General features: G+C 51.7%; 5 protein-coding genes across 5 annotated transcripts; 4 read left to right on the top strand and 1 right to left on the bottom strand.

Annotated features, from left to right (window-relative positions):
• Positions 1-913: 913 nt before the first annotated feature.
• Positions 914-5193, top strand: MRS44_016345 (uncharacterized protein; the record flags this gene model as incomplete). The annotated part of the gene is made up of 5 exons (XM_046276728.2): positions 914-1190; positions 1240-1341; positions 1555-1603; positions 1933-3413; positions 3473-5193. The coding sequence occupies 5 exons, from the start codon at positions 914-916 to the stop codon at positions 5191-5193; spliced, it is 3630 nt and encodes a 1209-aa protein (XP_046131081.2).
• Positions 5194-6031: 838 nt separating this feature from the next.
• On the top strand, positions 6032-6322 carry MRS44_016344 (uncharacterized protein; the record flags this gene model as incomplete). Its single annotated transcript, XM_046270214.2, has 1 exon — positions 6032-6322. The coding sequence occupies one exon, from the start codon at positions 6032-6034 to the stop codon at positions 6320-6322; it is 291 nt and encodes a 96-aa protein (XP_046131084.1).
• A 1238-nt stretch (positions 6323-7560) lies between these two features.
• Positions 7561-8967, top strand: MRS44_016343 (uncharacterized protein; the record flags this gene model as incomplete). Its single annotated transcript, XM_046276729.2, has 1 exon — positions 7561-8967. The coding sequence occupies one exon, from the start codon at positions 7561-7563 to the stop codon at positions 8965-8967; it is 1407 nt and encodes a 468-aa protein (XP_046131085.1).
• A 1872-nt stretch (positions 8968-10839) lies between these two features.
• On the top strand, positions 10840-12178 carry MRS44_016342 (uncharacterized protein; the record flags this gene model as incomplete). The annotated part of the gene is made up of 8 exons (XM_065617993.1): positions 10840-10902; positions 10950-10982; positions 11048-11099; positions 11190-11231; positions 11280-11434; positions 11481-11518; positions 11564-11701; positions 11755-12178. The coding sequence occupies 8 exons, from the start codon at positions 10840-10842 to the stop codon at positions 12176-12178; spliced, it is 945 nt and encodes a 314-aa protein (XP_065474065.1).
• A 373-nt stretch (positions 12179-12551) lies between these two features.
• Positions 12552-13391, bottom strand: MRS44_016341 (uncharacterized protein; the record flags this gene model as incomplete). The annotated part of the gene is made up of 2 exons (XM_046278690.1): positions 12552-12940; positions 12992-13391. 2 exons carry the CDS (start codon positions 13389-13391, stop codon positions 12552-12554), a joined length of 789 nt encoding a protein of 262 aa, XP_046131087.1.
• Between the last annotated feature and the right edge of the window lie 1387 nt (positions 13392-14778).

Below are 14778 nucleotides of genomic sequence, written 5' to 3'. Positions count from 1 at the left end.
ATGAAATCAGGACTTATGGTCGGGTGGGTGCATTCCTCCAACTCATGATCAATGATTGCAATCGTCCTGCACCTCTCGTAAAGACGGACACCCCGAAGCGTTGATGCTTTCTATACGCGACCCGCGTCCAAACTCGCGAGAGTGCAACTCTGACACGTTCCCATACGACAAAATGCAAAGGGTTCCATGCCTCCAGATCCATAAGCAGAGTAAACGGTCTCGAACATGGAGAGGCTGAGCCTGCAGAAGACAGTCGAGCCCTGCCCCGCTGCGAGGTCATAAGCATCTCAGCGCCAAGATCGACGCATGGGTGTTATGCCGACGGGCCGTCCCAGGGCAGATGAGAGACTGCGGGTATGGAAGTAACATGGCTTTGCGACCAAGGGAGATGTAACCGTATCCCGAAGAAGCTTACTTCTCGCGGCTAACCATCGAGGTCACGGTACTGTCGCGACCTAAAAATAACCGTTGGGCTGAGATGCGTGCCCTTCCAGACTCTGGCGATCCGGGGCATCGTATCCACCCCTGATGTCGGCCCATGTAACCAACCATCCATCTGCAGGTCGATATGGGGCCACCCAACCAACGGCAGCTCGTGTCCAGAAACAGCCCTGCATCATGATCAGATCCTTGTGAGACATTGAAGTTACGTGCAACGTTGTTTCTTCATGGGAACGAGTGAGGCTGAGATCATCATGAGAACTCGGGACGACATACAGAAGAGCAGGACCTTGTTGATGGTGAGAAATGAGTATAAAGGCATCGGGGACGAGCCTTCAATCAACCATTCCTCATCACTCCAACACATCATCTCAACACACAACAACAACACTACAACACCAGCTTCACAGCAACACACTCTTCCCATACTAACCTTCAATACCAACACCAACAACTTTCAACAACCTTCAACATGCAGTTCTCCACCATCATCGCCACCATCGCCGCCCTCTCCATGGGCGTCTCTGCCTCTCCCTACAAGCCAGTCCCTGAGCCCGACGACGCCATCTACCTCAAGGGCGCCATCTTCAGCGATCACAAGTGCACCAAAAGCACCAAGCTTGCCGACTGGAAGCTCCAGAAGATCGAGGCCAACCGCTGCGAAAAGTACGAGGAGCACGAGAACATTGGCGACGAGTTCTGGACTGTCCGCTCTGTCACCATCGACGAACTGAAGCCCGGCTGCGTCCGTAAGTCTCACTTGCCATAATCCTTAAGATGCGTGCTAATCTGGTGCAGTCCGTGTTTACGACGATGCCGGCTGCCACTTTGGTGGCAAGAAGATCCAGCCCAAGACCTGTATGGGCGACGACAAGTACTACCGCACCTACTACCTCGCCTGTAACGAACTTGCCTGAGAATTCTGAGATTCACTTTCTGGCTTGATGGACATACAAAGCATGGGATAACTAGATGATTGGCTATAGACTTGTAGATACGCATGACACAATCCTTACCTACCTAAATAGATAGACGCACATAATATTATCAAACATTCATTTTTTACACTTTACTTCGAGTCAGATTACCACGCCTAGCCTAGACTCGAGTCAGGTCATCCACTTAGCTACACAGCCCTGGACGTATTCAGAAACCCCCGGCGGTATGCCTTGTGGGCAGCCCAACACCATATACTCCCCACCTAGGCTGTCTCAACAGGCTTCCATCACGCATCCGCCCTATGGCCTTTCACTATTCTCGCAACTGAAGGATTCGTGTCGCTTTTACCCCTGACTCTCGTAGACTTTCTCGCACAGGCAGGTGATGTCAAGCTCATATTTGATTGGCTGGGAGAGGCCTCCAGCATGCGCGCGGCTAAATGCCAAGACGAGCTGAATGTCTTCTCCGACTGTAAATAATATCCCGCTCCTTAAAGAGGCAAACATTCTACATCTCTAGAAAGGAAACAAACCACAACGGGACCATGTCTAGACACGAAGAGTTCGTCGGCAGAGTAGACCTTGGTGGTCTTGATCTTGAAGACCCGCCATCGCCACCTGCCATGGAACCCATCGACGAGCAACCAATAGTAGATGGCTCAAATTCCGGTACCGCTTCAATAAACGAAGAGACAGCAGATTCTCCCAGAGACCCCTCCGAGTCGGACAAATGGCGCACCTCGTACTATACAGGGGGAAGTTTCTACCTAAAGAGGCGCGAATGCATACTTCTACAAGACAGCGACTCCGGCTCAGGTGCGGATCAACCGACCATCTTGAGGCCGGAGAGCATATTTCTGGCTATCGATGATGACCAGATCATTGAGCTTGATAGATTATCATCGTTGGTCAATCAACCCGATGAGGTCCGTCAACTGGCCAGCGACATTATCAAGGGAACAATGCCCTTGAGTGAGGAACGGGCTGTCCGTTTGGGTTACCTTAGTGATCAGTATCTTGACCTTTCTGAGTTACGGAAGAGATGCGACGACGCCCTTAAGAAGGCTTTCAAGGCTGCAGATGCCGCAGCATGGGTAGAAGAGGGGGGCTCGTCTGCAGATGTTGCCGAGGTAGACGAGAACGCCGTCAATGTTGGCGATCAAGGAGCAAGGCCCCATGAAACAACTGCATCATCGCAAGATCCAATTCAGGAATCAAACGAAGTACCCGACGAGCTGGAACAAGGTTCATACTGCTGCTACATCGCACTCACCATGGCCGCGCGTGTACTTAAGGCCCCGAGCACGCAGAAAATGATCGAGGCTATTCGTGAAGGCGCCGACCTCGACGACCTAATCTTGAACATCGAGTGTGTCAGACCCCCGACCGAGAGCGAGCCATGGGAGCCCGATATGCCGGATAAGCAGGGATACGGTCACATCTATGCTTTGCTTGGGTGCCTCATGGCCACTGCCTATGTCAGCCAGTGTTACGCCGTCGAAACCGTCTACCTCGATAGGGCCATAAGCAACCTGGACGTGGCTATTCTTAAAATACCCGAGAGCCCTTTCAAAGAGTTCCTTGAGTATCTCCAAAGAGTCCGCAAAGAAGTCAGCCAGATTCAGGTCCTATTTCATCGCATCGAGATGTTGGATGATCCATGGAAGAACGGAGTCTTTTGCGCCATCTGCCTGGAGTTCAAACCCATCGTTGGCTTCCACAAGTCCGAGTATCCGTCACACAAGATGAACTTTAGCAAGCTGTGTCGGAATGCTTCACTGCGATGCAGAATCTGCACGCTGCTGAGGGACGCCACGGCCTCCTTGTACCCACTTCTCGACACCTCCTGGGAAGATATTGCAGAGATCAGCTACGAGAACCGCTCTGTTGGGAGGCGCTGGTATGATGGCGAGGTTGACTATTTTGCCGAGTTGCTATGGGGATTCGATGGAGCTCTTCAGATTCACCTCCATTGTCATTATATGGGTTGTGAAGAGGTTTCGATCTGCAGTTTCGAGCTTTACCATTTGCCAGGTAATTATACTTTGACCACCGAAACCGAATAGAGAATGCAGGTACTGACACATTTGAAGAAACTACACGTCCCTGGGATGTTATCGGTATAGGCACTCATGTTTGTGCTGAAACCAACTCGCCCGAAAGTTGGGACATGGTTCACGGCTGGATTCAACAATGCGTCCATAACCACGACGAGTGTCGACGTGGAAGCGAAGACCGACCGTTTCCCACACGTATCTTGGATGTCGGTTCCAAAGGCATATCCCCTCGCCTTTGCGTACCCAGCTCAGATGAGCGCGGTAAATATGCCGCTCTGAGTCATTGCTGGGGCGATGTAATGCCCCTCAAGACCACGAAGAACACCCTTGACGACTTTTGTCGAGGAATCGATCTGTCCAAGTTTCCACAAACTTTCAAAGATGCCATAGTTGCCTGTCAGAAGCTTCAAATCAGGTATCTCTGGATCGACTCCCTTTGCATTGTCCAGGATGATGAGGACGACTGGGCCGTCCAGTCACCCAAGATGAGCGACGTCTACCAGAACGCGTACATCACCATAGCCGCTGCCGCCGCCCGTAACAGCACTGAGGGATGTTTCCACTCGCGTCCTTTTGGCATGAAAAAATCCTTTGCGACAGTTGCAGAAGTTCACGACAAGGTTGAGCAAGTCGAGGTATTTGCACGGCCGTGGCAGTCTGACCGACACTGGACCACAAACATCGGAGACGGCCCCCGGGATCGGGCTCAGAACCCCCTTGAGACACGCGCGTGGGCCCTTCAGGAACACATTCTATCCGAGAGAATCCTTCGTTTCACCTCCCACGAGCTGGTCTGGCACTGTCGCGAGGTCCATCTCTGCGAGTGTCGCCCGGGATCCGCCCTTCGTAAGGAGGCCCTCAGACTCATCAACTTGGACAGAATGACAGGCGATAAAGACTCCCCATTCGGACTGCGCTCCAGCGATCCTCGCATCGTCTGGTCCGAAGTTGTCACTCCTTTCACCCGCCGCGCCATCACCCACGAGTCAGATCGGCTTCCCGCCATCTCAGGCGTCGCTGCTGCGCTCGCCGGCCCCATGGGTATGGAGTACATCGGCGGGATGTGGAAGGGTATGCTAGGTAGTACTGTGTGCTGGCATGTCGATGAACCTGGGACCTCTAGGCGCGAGACATATTACGCACCAACTTGGTCATGGGCTTCCGTCGTGGGACCTGTAGTGGCTGTCTGGAATGCAAGCACCAACGAACTCCCACAGACTGAAGTGATTGATGTGCAGTACACTTTGGCCACGCCAAACCCTTATGGGAGACTATCTGCAGCAAAGTTGACCATTAAGGGCCTCTTGCTAGACGTCTACATAAAAGCGCCTGATGATTTACAAGCGAAAAAAAAGAGTCGCAACATTTCCTTTCAGCTGCAATTCCTCAACAAGTCAGCCACTGAAACAGATATGAGGTTAGAGATGATTTGTCTTGCTTTCCCGGATATCGTCACGACGTCGGACGAGGCCCCGGAGTTACGGTTCGGAGAGCCTATCCGGCTCCTACTTTTAGCCTGCAAGCTCTATGGGCAAGGGTTCGACAGCATACCAGGACTCCTGCTCACAGAGGCCCCCGACGTTCAGAATGACACGGGCGGACTGTTATATCGCAGGGTGGGTATGGGCGAGGTCAAACTTCGGACCAGTGATAGAGATCAAGGCGAGTTCAGGGGGAAGTTCGAGGACGGCCTTGGCTTGGTACTTGCCAATCACTTGGCTGCTCAGGGCTACTTATCCACTGTCACAATTGTGTAATAATTCTTTCAATCACTTGTGTTTTTCTTTCTAGTTAGATAGTCATGGTCTAAGGAACAAGACGAATGCGTGGAATAACACCTTCGCAACCGATTAATGCAAATTCCCTGCCTCACAGTGGTTCCAGATACTCTCGCTCTCTATCAACTCGCCTGCCCCAACTCTGAGATATGCTCCACGTAGATTCTCCTCTGAAGAGGCTTTGACAATCAAGACGTAGCAGTTCAAGTTGAAAGGGCCAATGGAGTTTCCTAGTTTGGCCTTGCTCATGACAACGCACCGTAGGTCTTGTGGTCGCTATTCGGGGCTCGGAGTGTCAAAGGTTATCCTCTTAAGTAACTCAAGGCTGTCTTTGTTCGAGTCGAGCTCTCTGACTCTTGAAAGCCCTGGGATAGGTGGCCTATTCATACCATCTACCTCCCAATACCGTTTGCCGAGAGCGCCACTTCCTGAGTCGAAGGAAGACGAATACTCCTTGGTCCAGTCGACCTTGTCGAGTTCGGCCTGAACATAGGATTTGACCCCATCGTACGCCATCCACGACCACGTCGGCAGGTTCCCCGCAGGGGGGACTTGATGGGCTTCAGAGACCTGGTATAGTCATCTCTTTTCCAGAGCAGGGTTCGCTCCAAGAATGACTGGAACATCCCGTAGCCTCCACGCGTGTTAAAGGCAAACGTCAGTCTTTCTTCCAGGCCTGAAATGGCAATGGGACAATCTAGGAGCTGCGAAAAGTCTCGTTTCGAGTATTGATGGTATAGGGTTTGGATCAGCACAACTCTACCGTCTTTGTATCAAGAAAGGACAGAAGTTGGGAAGTCCGAGTCCCCAAGCAGCGATGATCTCCCACTGGACGTCGTATCAGTCTCTGGGCCACCATCAAGGTGAAAGCGACCACCTTGTCATCTCTGATTTTGGCTTGACCGAGTTTAAGAGCTTCTGGTCCAAGTCGCACACCATCTTGAGAAGTATCCCTGGATACCCGGGTACCTACAAACTTCCCGATCTTGGCTTCGACGACAAGATAACCCAGAAATATGACACATGGTGTCTGGGTTACGTATTCTTGGAACTCGCCTCGTGGCTCCTCCTCGACGGCGATGCGCCGACCACCTTCAGTGATAAATAACTGTCGCCTGTTGGATTATTGGACTGCTGTACGTGTCCTTGGCCCAAGTCGCACACTTCACAGTAGATAGCGAGCCAATGAGGCTGAAGCGCATTCGCATCATGTAGCATGTAGCGCAGAGATGCAACGGTAACATGACGGGAATGTTGGTTGATACTGTGGCCTTTCTTCCATGTCTAGGGTGGCACGTTGGACAAAGATGTGAGAGGGCCCGCAGTCTCGGCTGAGATGGAGGGATACACGACCAGAGACAAAGCGCGGGGCTGTGGAATGACAGAATTGCTCATCGTCATTGGATGCAAGGACTTGGTTAGTATTGACGTTGTGCTACCTATCTTGCCGGTAGCCGAAGAGTTTAAAACTGTTTTCGGCCATTCCGGTTAACCGGCAGAGACAATACGACGACTGTCAGCTCCAATCTCGAATGTCTTGGCTCCTGGGCGTGGAATGACTGACAAACTGGCACACATGTCAGATGTTGCTGATGAGGGATTCCATCTGGGGGAGGCCAAGGCCCAATGCCGCTCTTGGCAATGCCGAGGCCAATCAGCTCCGCCTCCTTTTTCCAGAAGAGAAGAACCTGGGAGAGAGTTCGTGGTCCGGCCCTGGCCTTTCTTGACCCAGAATTATGCGGACAACAGGGGGGCGGGCCATCCATCTCATCTCCAGGGCTTGTGGGTGATGGTGGTTGGTGGGGGTACGTTTGATGGACAGATGCGGCATACGGTGCGAGGCTCGCTTGCAAGTAATTAGGCAGCTGAAAAAAACATGACCGAATTGAACGAGAGCTTCCATCATCTTCGACTCGTTCGAAAGTTGGACCTTGGGAACCTGGTGTTGTTGGTGGACTACAGCCCGCGGACTGCCGAAATGAGACAGAGATGCACACTGTGTCCTCATCGGCAATCAGACCATGTCATACAGTGCTGATACACAGTACGAATAGTCCCTGTTCCAGGCGGTCGGGGCCCTTCGAATGCATGGAGCCTAGCGCATACGCAGGGGCGAGTAGCATTGGCAAATGCTTGATTACAGTGGGTGACGTGCTAAAAAAAAATGGAAAGAAAAAAGCTTGACCAAGGAAGGAAGCCCCCGACACCGACACCGACGGGACGCTATAAGACTTGTCGCCCCCCTTGAGGTTGGTCTCAGATGAAAAGCCCCCTTCCCACTCGCTGCCGAGACATCACCACCATCTGTTGTTGTCCAACCTCGATGTGAGGGCGCAATCGCTCACTATGCGCTTCCCTCACCCGAAGCGCGTAGTCCTCTACGCGGCAATCGCTACTTTCGTCGTCCTGATCCTCGGCACCCTCCACCTCGAATCCGACTACTTCTTCCCCTCGGGGCCCAAAGGCTACGATGCCATCCGCAGCCGCACAAACGACTACCGTCTCCTGACGAGTACACGAAACAACCTCGGCTTCTACAACACCATCAATGTCAAGTCGACAGGCCACAAGATTATGAACCCGACCCTGCTCGAGCTGCCCAAGGGGAGCAAACACGACTTCCTCGTCATCGCCCGCGCGCCCCACGTTGATAAAGAGATCAAGGGGAAGAAATATAGACTGGCGCGACAGGTCGCTACCTTTGTCAGCCTGACCTACGATAACTTTGGTCGGCCGGAGCTGACGGCGAACGACGACTGGTCCAAGATGCTTGTCGAGGACTTTGCTGGTCCTGAGCACCACTGCCAGAGGGAACCCAGCATGGACAAGTACATCGGTCCTGAGGACATGAAGCTGTTCTGGACCAAGCATGGTGCTCCCATGCTCATCTTCACCCACCAGGTTGACGACCCCATCCTGTGCGAGGGCATGTACATCATCGACGCCCGCGCCGCCGTCCCCGAGCTCGTCAGACAGATGGGCAAGCACGCAAAGAAGCTGCCGCCCATCAAGTTCACCGAACCCGTCCTGCTCCGTCGCCAGCCCCCCGAGGGCCAAGAATCGGATCCCCGATACCAGCGCGAAAAGAACTGGGCCCCCATCTACTCCCCCTTCAGCAAGGATGAGGACGAGATGATGTTCATGGTGGAACCCAGCCAGCTTTTCCGCTTCAACGAGACCAACCAACCCGTCCAAGACGTCGAGGCCGAGCGTGATTCCGCTGTGCAGGAGCCCTTCCCTCCGGGCAACGAGAAGAAGACATGGCACAGCATGGAAAACACGTGCATCCACGATGTGATGCTCAGCGACCGACGGGTTCATCAATCGACACCGATGCTCAGCCTCACGCTGTGCAAGCGAGGCGAGTGCGAACCGCACGAACACAATACAGTCATGATTGGCATGGTGCAGATGCGCTACGACCCGCCCGAGTTTACGAATACGTGGTATGATCACCGTATCATTGTCTACTCGGCGGTGGCGCCCTACACGATGCTGAGCGTGAGCAAGAAGCTCACATACCACGGCGAGACTAATAGCAAGTACATTTGGACGGGCAGCATGGTGTACCACGGGAACCAGCCCGAGCAGAGGAGTCACGGATTTTTGGACGACGAGGTCTGGCTGAGCTTTGGCATCGGCGACTCGGCGCCCGGGTGGCTAGACGTGCCAGCAAAGGAGTTGGTGTCGGATCATTATTTTTGCCAGGGGGCAACGGATGCATATCGGGAGTGTATTAGACAATATCTTTGACGAATTTTTACAGTAAAATAATAGATTGGTTTCTGCGCAAGCTGCCAATGGTGCTGATTAGCTCGCACGCAATACGTTAATTAATTCTTTACGAGGATGTGACCTCTGTCCCCCTGAAACCCCTGTTCTGTGAATCTGCTCATGGTGGTAAACCCCGCGGCTGAAGAAAGCGACGAGGCGCAATTGACTCGTAGACGAATCTGGCAAATTAAGGAGTCACCATCTGAAAGGATCTCTCCCCTCTCCTTGGCTCCCTCGTAAAGCAAGCAAGCAGGCGAGCAGACCCCGGCGGCGGGGCTGTGCTATGCCAAGCTTTGAGGCTTGGCAGGGGCACATCCATCATCAGCCAAGGATCGACCGCGTCGCACTCGCACCAGGCGACACTGTGTCAAAGACAGACGCGCTAGAATGAGAGGCCGTGATTGGCTGCGATAACGTTCTTCGTCCATCCTCCAGTCTCGGCTGCACTTCTCCCCACGTGTTGGCCTGTGATTTGCGTTGCCAAGTCGAGAATTGACTCAGGTAATCATCGGCTCTAAGACAGGCAGACATGGTAGCATGGTCGCAAGCGATGGATCAATGGAGACGCAAATCCTCCGACGGGGTCAATGGATCTACTTGAGCCTCAGGCCTGACGATGCAAGTTTTCCAGGGTTCAGCAACACAGGGCTGAACAAACCCACACTGTCATGTATGCCCAGCCTGCTGTGCGACCAACAAACCAACAAACGATGCACCCGTGCTCAAGACATGTCAGCTCAATTGCCGGCATCAAACAGATCTTGGCAGATGCGATGGAGTTGTTGTTGGTCCCCTTGTTGGTGGGTGAGACGCCGCTTTAGGAAGGGAAACGCGGGGGAAGTGACTGTTGGGTTTGTCGGAGACGAACGAATCAGCTGTGTAGATGGAGAGATGGCCCTGTATATTTATTGATGACTTGTAACTTTTATTCTGTCAAAAAGAGCTTGTTTTAATACTTTGGATCGCGGTTTTCTGCACACTGTTGGCATCAAACACACTCGCAATAACGCCATCAGCTCTGAATGCATGCGATGGTGATGGTGCACAATGAGTTAGGCACCTTGACTTCTATTTTACCGTCTAAAACTCTTCTATAGATATCAATTGGTACAAAAATTACTCAGATGCATGTTCTATCCACCTGGTCTATTGCATTGCAGTGTGCTCCTAGGGTAGTTGGTTGGCCAGACGCATGCTTGTGCGCTTTGATGCCACCAGTTTACCAAGCGTCTCATTGGTACGGGTTGACGGGAACTAACTTCAACCCGACGCCCTAGCCTCAAAACATGGGCAAGTTTATATTGACGATATTCCAACTCTTAGATCGAGAGTTCGTCAATTCTAGGAACTCAACTTTTTCACTGCGCCACCAAGTAGATTTCCGCCCATGCTTGGCACTCAATCTCTGTGTGACCCTCTAAACTCAGAAAGATATACTGAGATTGCAACATGAACCCTCCATTCGTTCTACCAGTGTCATCCCAGGATATACCCCCCTCCAGCTTCCAGGAACCACCAGCCTTCCCCGGATATCTCCCATCTCGATGATCTACGCATCCATGTTGCATCAGCTCACATCTGAAAGCGGGGAACTACAGGGTATTCTCTCAAAACTCATGATTCTCCGCATCCCGTGCGAGAAGAGGAAACAACACCAGCCCGTGATTGGGGGGGCCTTCTGCCGCTTCATGCATTGTGGCACTCGTTGGTCGTCAACAATGCAGTCCTGATTGGTCTGCTCTCAGGTTCCCGCTGGGGACCCAGCATACTTAATCCTCGCAGATCCCGTCTTCACAAGTTGCGCTTGCGTCGTCCGTCTCTTTTTCAAGCTTGGCGATAGGAAACCTGACAATGTGCGGACCAGAGGAAGAGAATACGACCAACCCGGGGCCGGCTGTGGCCCCTGATGACGAGGTTTGAGCGCTCTGGGAGTTTGAGATAACACTGGCTGATCTGTACAGGTTGATACTGACGGGGATTCATCGTATGAGACGGTAAGGCTTTGTGCAATGCACAAAAAAGGACGCAAAAAGCTGATTTTCAACCCCGCTCGTTACAGGACGCAGCATCGTCGACGCAGAGTCTTTCGGCTTCCATCCTCGACTACCGCCGTGAGAATGGCAGAACCTATCACCGATATAAGGACGGAAGCTAGTTCTTTGCTGGGTCTGGTGAAAATATTGTGCTGACTATGTTTTTAGAGTATGCCATGCCTAACGACGACATTGAGAATGAACGACTAGGTAAATTGTCTCTGAACCTTTGGAGGTGATGTTTGCTCAGTGTTGTAGATCTGCAGCACCACTTGTTCCTTTACACGCTGGAAAACAAGCTTGGTCTGGCTCCACCAAACGACACCGACGCCAAAGTCAAGCGCGTGCTGGACTTGGGCACCGGCACTGGCATTTGGGCCCTAGACTATGCCGATGAGCATCCTGAGGCGGAGGTAATGTGACTGGCACTCGGCAAAGTCCGTGCTGACAGACATCTAGGTCATTGGAATCGACCTGTCGCCTACACAGCCGGAATTGTAAGACTCCTTGTTCTTCTGGATGATCAAGCTGACAACTTGAAGTGTGCCCCCAAATGTTCAGTTCATCGTGGACGACATTGACGAGGAATGGAGCTACTCTAAGCCCTTTGACTATATTCACAGCAGAATGATGAATATCAGCGTCGGCAACTGGAAGGATTACCTACGTCAAATTTATGAGTAAGTGATGACCTTTCCTGTATTTTTTTCTGTCTCGAGGCTAATTTCACCAGCAACCTCGAGCCTGGAGGTTTTGTCGAGATTCAAGAAGTCGACATCGCCATGAAGTCCGATGACGATACCCTCACCCCCAAGAACCAGCTTGCCATCTGGAACAAGCTCCTCAACTCCGCATCCGAGAAGATGGGCCGAGCCATGGTCACCCACAAGCACATCAAGGACCTCATGATTGAAGTCGGCTTCACCGACATTGTCGACACGTATTTCAAGTGGCCGTCCAATCCTTGGCCCAAGGATAAGAAGCACAAGCTTTTGGGTCAGTGGAATAATATTAACACGGGGTATGCACTTGAAGGTGCTGCTATGGCGCCGCTGACGAGGATTCATGGGTGGAGTCGAGAGGAGGTTACTGTCCTCGTGGCTGGTGCGAGGGCGGAGCTGAACAATCCGGCCATCCATGCCTATTGGCCCATGTAAGGTGTCTTTTCCTGGTTTGGATTGTTTGTTACTAACAGTGATAGTGTTTCCATCTATGCGCAGAGGCCGAGAGAGGAGAATGAATGAGGGGTTGGTTGGTGATGAGTATATGATAGAACATGAACATATCATAGAAAATTATCATATATGCGTGTTGATATCATTTGAACTTTTCGGCTCGGAGCATAGACACGTGAAATTCCTCTGTCGTACCGGCATGCCAGGGTTATTCAAGATTGTCATGAACATGTCAACAGAAAGCCATTCATACTGAGAACCGAGTGTTAGATAACTATTGAAGGCACTAGTCGGTATCCAAATGTAGCCACTTTGCTAAGGCATTATGTAAACTTTGAGGCAGCAACACGCATGCTTACGCCGTGTTGTAGTACATCTCGATCTGCTTGATCTTGAAAACCGCCTCCTGGACAGGAGGACCAACGCTCCAGCCCTTGTCACCGCTGGACCAGTTGTTAAAGATCCAAGCACCAGCCTCAGTGGGCACGTCCTGGGTAGTCTGCCAAATCCTTCTACCATCGATGTAGAACTGAACCAAGCCGGCCGTCCAGTCAACGCGGTATTCGTGCTCAGTCGAGGTAGGGTTCCTGGGAGGAGTGATGGCCTTGTAGGTGCTCTTTCCGTCGCCGTTTTCGTCTTGGTTGGTGAACCAGACGTGGCGGGTGCCGGCGTTGGACTGCGACTCGGGATCGGAGAGCCACTCGATGTCTATCTCTTGAGTGTCGCTCTGGTAGAAGAACATGCCTGGGGCTATGTCAGTAATGCTACCCTACTGATGTAAGAGTACAGGTTTACCATTGCAAACACCAGCAGGTTCGCTAAAAATGGCAGTAGTTCGCACGCTGGCGTACTTGATGTTCTGGACGTCGGTGGTGACCTCGGCGCACTTGTACGGCATCCTGGTCTGGCCGCCAGGAATGTGGAGCTCAAGGTAATTGTTCCGGACCTTGACGTTGGCAGGGAGGAAAGAGTGGCTGTCCCCAGCCGGGTAGTTGCTTGCGGTGAGCCCCTTGGGGAGCTTGTTGCCGGGGAAAGTAAAGACCTTCTTGTTGGTGAACTGGGCCCTGCGGCTGACGACATATTTGCCATTCTTGAAAGGAGGCTCCGGGGAACGGTTCTGAGGACTTCCTTGAGGCGAGGCCACAGTCAAGCCCAAAGCTAAGAAGGCAACCGACAAGTATGAAGTGAAATGCATGGTGGATATCGTTGAAGGGTGCTTGTCCAAGAACCATCCACAAGACACACTTACCTATATAAATATTCGCTCACTATAACCATGCTCAGTACGATTGAGTTTTGAAACTTGGGCGGGCCCGACATCTAGAATTGGGACAGGAATGTCATGGTCAGGGGAAAGACGGTGGCGCCAGTCCAGATGCAGGCGTCAATGCATTCCACGGCATCTCCAATCCGCAGACTTGGTAAGGTTATTGTTTGCACATGCCAGACAAAGCATTACAAATAATTGTTCCTGGGCTTGGATGCGGGCCGAGCCATTTCGGCTCAGGCACATCGATCGTGGCTGGAAGTGGGAGTACGATTTGTGGAGAGGTTCATCTAGCTGAGATCTTGGGATGAAGCGATGGGCTGTCAACTCCAAACGACTTACTTATTCGGTCACAATAGATCAATTGAAACATGAAGATTAATAGGGCTGCCCGGAATTGATCCTTAGTCGCAAGGGAATAGGCGCTAGTGTCGACAAGACCACTGCCTTTGGTCTTATGTGAATCATCACCACGTCGTTGTGAGTCTTTTACCTTTCCACTCCTGCACGATTTTATCAACACGGACATCTGCTACTGACACCGGCCCGACTTTGAGGAGTGAGGTGGATATTTGCTCTGCATTGATAAGACAAAAGGTGGCAAAGTGCATGATGGCTGTTGTCATGGCATGGCCCAAGGTTGCGGTGTTTTGCGGGATTGGACCTTGACGCTTTCATTGTACTTATCTTTCATGTGTTCGAGGTTGTCATTTAGAATGACAAAGGGGGGTTAGAGTGATCATTGACAACAAAAGATTCGCAATGAGTGAGAGTGTGCGGACAAGAGCGAACCGGGCGGCCAGGATGCCTCGCGAGCGGCATAAGCGAAGCCGCAAGGCGGTGGACTATATATGCATCTATATTAAAGGGTAGAAAGAATATTCCAGTTCCCGCGATTTATTTCATTAGCCAAATAAAGCTGTGCCGAGGTTATGTCGCTATTCTGTCTTTGCCATTCATTTCGCCCCTCGTTCTTTTGGGTACTTTGGTCGTCTCTTGACGAAAATAATTAGTGCGAACAATGTCGGGATTCTGCTAGGATAAAGAGGTCCCTTATTCACTTTGGCATACCTATAGCCTACAATCGTCGTCTACATGTCCCTTGTCGGGTGCATTTCGGCTGGCTCCTCTGTCGAAGATGACATAGCTCTTCCACCTCAGTCAGCACAAGGACTTTGCTAGCAACAGGGCCAAGTATACTCCTTAATTCCTTTTCAAAGAAGAACTGTCGTTATATTACGTATTTATTTGCTTCGTGTCATGGAGACAAACTTACATGCTACACCGTTTAATCTGCACTCTCAACACGTGCAAT

This window comes from Fusarium solani (assembly GCF_023522795.1).
Source record: "Fusarium solani strain SB1 chromosome Unknown bctg00000012, whole genome shotgun sequence".
NCBI lineage: Eukaryota > Fungi > Ascomycota > Sordariomycetes > Hypocreales > Nectriaceae > Fusarium > Fusarium solani.
The sequence above is the reverse complement of the archived record's forward strand: the minus strand, read 5'-3'. Positions and strand labels throughout refer to the sequence as shown.